The sequence below is a fragment of the Panthera uncia genome, chromosome B4 (genome assembly GCF_023721935.1).
Source record: "Panthera uncia isolate 11264 chromosome B4, Puncia_PCG_1.0, whole genome shotgun sequence".
Classification (NCBI taxonomy): domain Eukaryota; kingdom Metazoa; phylum Chordata; class Mammalia; order Carnivora; family Felidae; genus Panthera; species Panthera uncia.
In genome coordinates, this window is record NC_064809.1 from 67,173,619 (window position 1) to 67,183,103 (window position 9,485).

General features: G+C 39.2%; 1 protein-coding gene across 1 annotated transcript in view; it reads left to right on the top strand.

Annotated features, from left to right (window-relative positions):
- Positions 1-9,053, top strand: part of LOC125918968 (PDZ domain-containing RING finger protein 4) — a 139,896-nt gene extending 130,843 nt beyond the window's left edge. Inside the window, exons 7-8 of the mRNA XM_049625297.1 lie at positions 1,965-2,081; positions 6,727-9,053. Of these exons, the coding sequence (XP_049481254.1) occupies positions 1,965-2,081; positions 6,727-8,253 (1,644 nt within the window). The 3' untranslated portion in view covers positions 8,254-9,053. The remainder of the gene's footprint in view (positions 1-1,964; positions 2,082-6,726) is intronic.
- Positions 9,054-9,485: the final 432 nt, after the last annotated feature.

Consider the following 9,485-nt stretch of genomic DNA (forward strand, 5'->3'; position numbering starts at 1 on the left):
AATCATTAATTTCTACTGTTTGTTCTTCTTATCTTTCCCACCCCTTCATTTAAATTTCAGAAGACTCTATTCCATCATTCACTACTTCAGAGTAAGCAAATATTTTGTTTTGACCTGATTAAAGAAAAATCCCTTGGTGTGCTTATGAAAAGGAAACATTTCTAGCTTTACGTCATTTCTTTTGGAGTCTAGAGTTTGCAGCTTCGTGAAACTTAAAAGGGATTAGAGAATGTAAAGCTTGGACAATTATAAATTGAAATGGAATTGTTAGTCAGCTTAATTTTCACAGTTCATCTGCATATCAAAGCCAGTGGGGTAGAACTTGCTCAAGTTATTCAGGCTACATGAAGATAAATGAGGATGAATAAATGTGTCAACACTTTTCGCCCCAGTCAAATCTGAGGTAATTTAAGTTCTAGGTAGCCTTTAATACATATCAAGAAACCTATAACTGCCTTCATATTGGTGAATATGACACATATATGCTAATGCCTCTCCGGGTGCAACCGGATGTCCTTCTTTCAGAATTTGTTTTGTCTTGAAGTTTTATCATCTCAGTTATCTTTAAGAGCTTACTTTGCCATTTTTCAGGGATGAAAACACCTCAAACTAGAGCTGACCCTTGAGTAATGCAGGGATCAGGAGAGCCAACACTCCCCACCCAGTCGAAATTCGCATGTAGCTTCTGACTCCCCAAGACTAATACACTGATAGCCTAATGTTGATTGGAAGCCTTAAAATAACATAAACAGTCAATTGACACTTATTTTATATGTTACGTGTATTATATACTATTCTTACAATCAAGTAAGCTAGAGAAAAGAAAATATTACTAAGAAAAGGATAAGGAAGAGAAGGTAGATTTAGATTACTATAGTGTATTTATCAAAAAATGAATGCACATATAAGTGGACCTATGAAGTTCAAACCCCTACTGTTCAAGGGTCAACTGTATTGTCAGTTTTGGCTCATTAGAAAGCTGCTGTTTCTTTTAACACAGAGTAAAACAGAGCATGGACAATAATTCAGGTAATTTAATCATCATAGACAGCTAATTTATGTAATCCAGCTCCAGAAATCTACTTTGAGGCAAATTATCTGTATTGACTGTCAACACTCATCATATTAGCAAGGATTTTCACTTCACTTGTTATTGAGAAGCCAACAGGATTTATTCAGTTTAATTTGTGTAAGACTCCCACCAGAATACCTGCGTCCTGGACCCACAAACAAAACCCTGTGTGCTCCACACTGCTCCATTCCCATTAAATGCACAATTTCATATACATATACACACACACACACACACACATATATATATATTTTGCAATTGGGTGTGAAAAATGAATCAAAATAGACATGGATAGCATCACCTTTTTTTATGAGAAGAATAACTTAGAATTTTTCTCGTCTTCCCCCTAGATAAAATAAATGTCTGTATTTGTGGCAAGCAGCCATCTTGTTGACTTGGAAGCCATCTGCCTAAAAATAAAAAGGCAGGATGAGGGTGGGAGCATCAGTGTGTATGGGGGGTGGGGAACACTGTGTGTGTCGTCTCATTGAAGGTTGTTGTTAAGGAAAAAAGCCCAATTGTCTCATGGCCCTATTAGTACCATTGCACTTCTTTAACACAGGGACTGTTGGAGGTAATGAGCGTGACAGCTGTGGATTATGCAATATGCTTTTCATACATTTTGAAAGATGGTAATGTTCTATTCTGTGAGATCTACTTGGCTATGAGAGAAACTCTGTAGCTCTGTTTCAGGAAAGGATAAAAGGCATATGAGTCCAATTTTTTTTAAATCACTTTTTCCTCCTTCTGAGAGGTGAACTATCAGAGGCTGGTATTCTGAAGAGAATCATTATGATAAAAGGAACTGGTCAGGCATTGCCATTTAAGTTTACCCTATTTTAGCATGAGTTCCCACTAACCTAATATAATGTACTAATGTGTTCTTTTGCAGCTGGATGAAGGCTGGCTGGAAGATGAAAGGAATGAATTCTTAGAGGAGTTAAACTTGGAGATGCTGGAAGAACAGCATAATGAAGCAATGCAGCGCACGGCCAATGAGGTGGAGCAGGTAGGGCCAAAATTTGAACGACGTCATTTGAAATGTTGTTAAGTGGGGGTTTTTTTAATGGATAATCATAAATGGAGTAAAAAACTAAATCAAAGAGTTTGATCAAACACCTCTGTAATGGTAATTTTTTAGATGGGCATCTCAAATGAAGCAGAGGGAATAAATACAATTTTTTTTTTTCTGTTGAGATCTTTCTAGCTTGGAAAGCTATGGGACCATTGTTGACAGAGTCTGGTAGTACTGAAACGTTGACCCAGGTACTATTCAACCCAATTCTGAAATTTAATAGCAAAAATATACCTTGTTTTTCGATATGCCAGCCGGAGACAAGCTTTATCTCATGCGATAACCTCTCCCCTCAAAGTTAACTTTACAATTTAAAATATAAATGTGTCTCTTTGAATATTTAGGCAACTATAGCATGATGGTGACATGATGTAAGCCATCAATCTGATTTATGGTTTTGGTATCACGGTTCCACCTATATACTCCTGAAGAGGAGTAGCCTTATTTGAGACCATTGACATCATCTTGCCTTAGGGTCACATAATCATTCAACCAAAAATGCTGAGCTCCTAATATGTTCCAAGTACCACACTTGATTCTGAGAATACAAGGAAAATGAACAAAGTTTCTGCTCTTAATTAATTCATTGCTGGTGAAAGGTTACAGAGGGGCTTGTGGCAAACCGAGTTTGGGGATTCTTTTGTGATCGTTGTTGTTCCTATTGGATAAAGACAAGATCAGTATATCCTAGATCTTTTAAAATATATCCTAGATTTTTTGTGTGTTCAATTCGTGTCATTCATCTGCCTGATACAGCTTTATTAACACTTCTGACGTCAGTTTATTGATTTAATTATCGTCCTATTCTCTATGTTAATTCTTAACACATTCTAAGAGATAATTTTTTAAAAAATCCTGGACAGTTAGGCTTAGGGACATGAAACACAAACATCCTATTGCTTTACGAAGTGAATGATGGAATTTATTGACGTGCTAGCATTTCATAACAGAGACGTATGTGCACGTGTCTGTGTGCACATGCCCATATATTAAATAAATCGTTATATTGCAAACTACGGTGTCAACATAGCTGCGTGTGCGATGCTCATTGGCCACTTCACAAACAGTAGCTCGTGCTCAAAAGCGATGCGGCTACTGCGGTGATTGCTTTTCAATATAGGCAGGACAGATTGAAATTTTTATGTATGACTTCAACGCCGGCCACAGATAAAGATATTTTTTGGTGGCAGCTTCTGGTTGCAAGCAAGAAAGTCCTTGCTCCAGGCTTTTTCTGTCTTAGATACAAAATGTGACCGGATACAGAATTGACAGGAGGATGTTGGAATAAAGAAAGAAGGGAGAAATCCTGTCCAGGTGAAGCGATAGGGTGTGAAATGCTGCCTACTCATCAGACGTGATACAAATGCTAGGTCGTTTGAGGTAACACTAGACGTCCCTGAGCTTAGATTCTCATTGTGTGGAAATTTTTCTTCACCGTGAGACTGAAAAATGATAAGAAGTACAGAAACCTTTAAAAGTCCTTTGCCCTTATAAACAATAATACTACATGAGAAATGTCTTGGTAGAAGCATTGCCTGTCACCATAATGATTCTATAGGGAAATGATAAATGATAGAGTGGCATTACATTAGAAACTAGGAATTCTAGGTTTGAGAATGGAAAACCCTTTTTATTTTCACATTTTCTCATAAACCAGTGACTAAAGAAAGGCAAATTCAATAAAAAAATAAGTATGTGTATTCATACTACAAACTTAAATACACATACGCATTAAAACTTTCATTTGACACACTATCCTTGGTCTTACGGCTGCTGTTGACACGTTGCGGAACATCGCTCTTGGCATAATTTGTCTATATCCTTTGCACTCCATATAAAAATAAGATAAAGAGGGGCACCTGGGTGGCTGGGTCAAGTAAGCGTCAGACTCTTGGTTTTGGCTCAGGTCGTGATCTCACGGTCCTTGAGATAGAGCCCCACATCTGGCTCTGTGCTGACAGAGTGGACAGAGACTGCTTGGGATTCTCTGTCTCCGTCTCTCTCTGCTCCTCCCCTGCTCTCACTCCTCCAAAACAAATAAACAAAAAAATAAGATAAAGAAATACTACCTTCTTGTATTTTTAAGCCCATCAAAGATATGAAAAGATAAATGTAAATACTATAGTATATAACCTAAAATGTCCAATATCCATAACATCCACTGGGGGCTTTATGGCACAGCCTGTTGATGTCACCACATTGGATGCTATTGTCAGCTTGATTCGAGGAACATACGGATGTACCAAGCTCAATTACTTCTTTATTACATTGTGTTTTGTTTGTTTTTTTATCGATCAGGCATTTAAAATCTCAGTATGTTTTCAACAACTGAGGAAAAATATTTTAGGGAAGGCTGAGAATCCTAGAATAACATGATGCATGGTCATGTGCTCTCCTTTACGGCTGATGTTACGTTTTGCTCTGCCATAACTTCTGTGGAAGAAAAATATAACAATTTTCTTGAGGGACCTTTCAAACCTGTGTTAGAATACCTTTTCTCATGCATTCTGTCCTTCTTTAACACTAACAGGCTTAATTATATTGAACTGTATAATTATACCTCCTAGACGAAATATACATATAAGATAGTGAGTGGACTTACACATAAAGAAAATGCAATGTAGAAACTGTCATGTAGACGCGTATGTGATGAGTGACGGAGAGAACAATAACTTTACCCTGTTCACAGAGAAAGAACTACATATGCATCCTCTTAGGGTAGTAACAGTTAATTGTTCTGCATGAAAGCCAAAAACTACCAAGGAATAAAGTTTACCTACAAGTGTGTATTCACATTTATGTCAAAAATACACTTTTTGACATTAAGTCTACATCTGGCAATCAGTGCTGCTTTGATTTTCATGAGAACTGTCACTCTCAGCAGAATAAAATTCACCTTTAAGGGATATTAGTGGCTGAGAGTAGAAAAATATTTTTTACGTAACCCAAATGAGTCTTAAGATGACATTGTTGCTCTTGAGCAGTGTGATTTGGAGATGCACTAAGGTCTGGGCACATGTATTGGAAAATATGACATCCTAGACATAGAAGAAATCCTGACTCCGGGGGATAGCACTGGCCTTTTCCACCTCTCTGTGTCACTAATAAGCTGAATACATTTGGGATTAAAGTTCCTCATCGATGGAAGATCCAAGGCTCTAGTACTAACCTATTCCTGAAATACTGTGCTGTTTAGCTTACTATTACCAGTGTATTAACTACATCAGTGAAGTTTCTTCTGAACTTAAAGTTCAGGAAAAAATCATCATAATAAGATGATGCAGCTTCAGAACTCCAGGCCTCCATTCTGCAGAAGACCATTTAGACTACCTGTCTCGCTCATCCTTTTGTGTGTTACCGTCTCAGAGACTCCTAAAGGCACCTCATTTACACACGTGCATGCCATTTTCTCAAGTAAGAGAAATCCTTAAGATAAGGATCAAGTATTTAAATGTGTCCTGTTTTATTTATCGCCAAGTCAGGTATGACAGGCATATCCAAGCAGCTTTGGTTTTCTTTATTTCAATTCATAAAAAGCTGCCTTGAGCTAATGGCCTTTGTTCTAAAATTGTTATGGATGCTAAAATTAGAACAGCTTTCTAGGAACCACACTTTTGCCAAGAAGCATCATTCTTTTTTTTTTTTAACTTGTTTTATTTTTTATTGTTTAAATTTACATCCAAATTAACATACAGTGCAACAATGATTTCAGGAGTAGATTCCTTAGTGCCCCTTACCCATTTAGCCCATCCCCCCTCCCACAACCCCTCCTGTAACCCTCAGTTTGTTCTCCATATTTATGAGTCTCTTCTGTTTTGTCCCCTCCCTGTTTTTATATTATTTTTGTTTCCCTTCCCTTATGTTCATCTGTTTTGTCTCTTAAAGTCCTCATATGAGTGCAGTCATATGATTTTTGTCTTTCTCTGATTAATTTCACCTAGCATAATACCTCCAGTTCCATCCATGTAGTTGCAAATGGCAAGACCTCATTCTTTTTGATTGCCAAGTAATACTCCATTGTGTGTGTGTTTATCCATTCTTTATCCATTCATCCATCAATGGACATTTGGGCCCTTGCCATACTTTGGCTATTGCTGATAGTGCTGCTATAAACATGGGGGTGCATGTGTCCCTTCGAAACATCACACCTGTATCCCTTGGATAAATGCCCAGTAGTGCAATTGCTGGGTCGTAGGGTAGTTCTATTTTTAGTTTTTTGAGGAGCCTCCATACTGTTTTCCAGAGTGGCTGCACCAGCTTGCATTCCCACCAACAATGCAAAAGAGATCCTCTTTCTCTGCATTCTCGCCAACCTCTGTTGTTACCGGAGTTGTTCATGTTAGCCATTCGGAGAGGTGTAAGGTGGCATCTCATTGTGGTTTTGATTTGTATTTCCCTGATGATGAGTGAAGTTCAGCATTTTTTCATGTGTCAGTTGGCCATCTGGATGTCTTCTTTGGAGAAGTGTCTATTCATGTCTTTTGCCTATTTCAAGAAGCATCATTCTTTCGAGTTTGTCAACAATCAGTGTTTCTCAAGATAATTAATTTTCTTTGTTCTCTCAACTTGGTTTTCTTAGCCAAAAAAACAAGAAGAAGAAGAGGGCACAACAGATACAGCAACGTCCTCCTCTAACAACCACGAGAAAGACAGTGGGGTGGGGCGCACAGATGAAAGCTTGCGGAACGATGAGAGCTCAGAGCAGGAGAACGCAGCAGAGGATCCCAACAGCACATCCCTTAAGAGCAGGAGAGAGCTGGGAAAGAGCCAAGACACTCTAGGAAGCGTTGAACTTCAGTGCAATGAGAGCTTCGCATCTGGTGAATACATAGACTCAGACTGCATTGGCAACCCAGATGAGGAGTGTGAAAGGTTCCGACAGCTCTTGGAGCTCAAATGCAAGATTCGGAACCATGGAGAATATGACCTGTATTACTCGAGCAGCACAATAGAATGCCATCAAGGGGAACAAGAGGGAGTGGAGCACGAACTACAGTTGCTTAACGAAGAACTGAGAAACATTGAACTGGAGTGCCAGAATATCATGCAGGCTCACAGGCTCCAGAAAGTGACAGACCAGTATGGAGACATCTGGGCTTTGCACGATGGAGGGTTCCGGAATTACAACACCAGCATAGACATGCAAAGGGGAAAGCTAGATGACATCATCGAACACCCAGAAAAGTCAGACAAGGACAGTTCTAGCGCTTACAACACAGCTGAAAGCTGCAGAAGCACTCCACTCACTGTGGACCGTTCCCCTGACAGTTCCCTTCCAAGAATGATCAACCTCACCAATAAGAAGAACCTGAGAAGCACAATGGCCGCCAATCAGTCTTCTTCCGGGCTGAGCAGTAAAGAGTCGACCTCCCCCAAAGCCAAAACCACTGAACCAGGTTGCAGCATTGAAGGCAAGGAGAAGATTTCAGAGAGCGGCAAGCTTTCTGATCAGGAGCAAAGCAGCAGCGAACACATCCCTTACCTCTCCCCTTACCACAGCTCCTCCTACAGATATGCAAACATCCCGGCCCATGCCCGCCATTATCAAAGCTACATGCAGTTGATTCAACAGAAATCTGCAGTGGAGTATGCGCAGAGTCAGCTGAGTTTAGTGAGCATGTGCAAGGAGTCTCAGAAGTGTTCAGAGCCCAAGATGGAATGGAAGGTGAAAATTAGGAGCGACGGGACGCGGTACATAACAAAGAGACCGGTACGAGACCGGATTCTGAGGGAACGTGCCTTAAAGATCAAGGAGGAGCGCAGTGGCATGACGACGGATGATGACACCATGAGCGAGATGAAAATGGGCCGCTACTGGAGCAAAGAGGAAAGAAAGCAACACCTGGTTCGGGCCAAGGAGCAGCGTCGGCGCCGAGAGTTCATGATGCGGAGCCGGTTGGAGTGTCTCAAGGAGAGCCCCCAGAGCGGCAGCGAGGGCAGAAAGGAGATCAACATCATTGAACTGAGCCACAAAAAGATGATGAAAAAAAGAAACAAGAAAATTTTGGACAACTGGATGACAATCCAAGAACTGATGACCCACGGGGCCAAGTCTCCTGATGGCACACGAGTTCATAATGCCTTTTTGTCAGTCACCACCGTATGACCGAATGAACAGCGATGCAACTGATGTTAGGAGGGCGCTACCAGTTTGGGTAGAGTATGATTGCCTCGTTCAATGCGGCGTTTTTATATATATTTTGCGACTCTTTATAGTTTAAAGTTTTTGTAAGCAAAAATACCTGGTAATTTTTCATTTGTTTTTCATATACTAGTACCTTCTTTTTTGGCTGAGATCTTTCTTTAACTTGTGATATATTCATATTACTCATTTATATATATTAAAAAAAAAAACAAACACAAGGAAAGAAAACAAAAAACTTGAACAAAAATACTGAGGAGCCAATTAATTTCCTACTTTAATGTATCTATTGTAAGTTAAGATCTGGATTTATTTCTCTAGTTTACTTATTTTCTACTTTAATAACAACTCAATGCCAAAACATTTCTATGCTTGCTTCTTGGCATAATACGTATGAAATCAAACCTGTTAATAAATCATGTGCCACATCTTGTCTTACGCATAAAAACCACCTCTTTTTAACACCCCGTTGTACATTAACACATCAATGGCCGTTGTCTTTGTCTCAGTAAAGTGTAAGTGGACAATCTTCCTGTGGTATGTAGTGACATTGGTCATGTAGCTAGATAATTGTGGTAATTGTGACAATAAAAAATAAATTATTGATTATCCTTAAGAAAAGCTATCAAGGGGTGTTTTCATTGTTCACTGTGGTTACCAGATTTAAATTAGTCATATATGTATACTATTTAGAAGAGTCCTAATTGTGGATTATAAAATGTGTACATTTTCTATCACTTTCTTTTCCAATAAAATTGTCTCGAAATACTTCCCATAGATCATTGTGTCATATATTCTTACCAGGATTAAATTAGATAATATACGTCAACCGTCTAACAGACGCTAACTAAACATCCAGTAAATATGAGGTTATCTCCTTTTGTCTGCTACCCAGGTAAGGTAAAGCCAGGAAAAATTCAGGGAAGGACCTGGAGAGAGGATCAGTGAAGTGTCTGAAAATGTTTATAATGACACTAAATGTATTAGTCAGCTTGGGATAATAAATAGTAATTAATAATAATAAATAAAAATAGTCAGCTTCGGCCATAACGAAATGCCATAGACTGGGTAGCCTAAACAACAGGAATGTATTTCTCACAGCTCTGGAGGATGTGAAGTCCAAGCGCTGGCAGATTCAGCAACTAGGTGAGGGCCCTGTTCCAGCTCGTAGATGGCCACCCTCTCCCTCTGTCTTC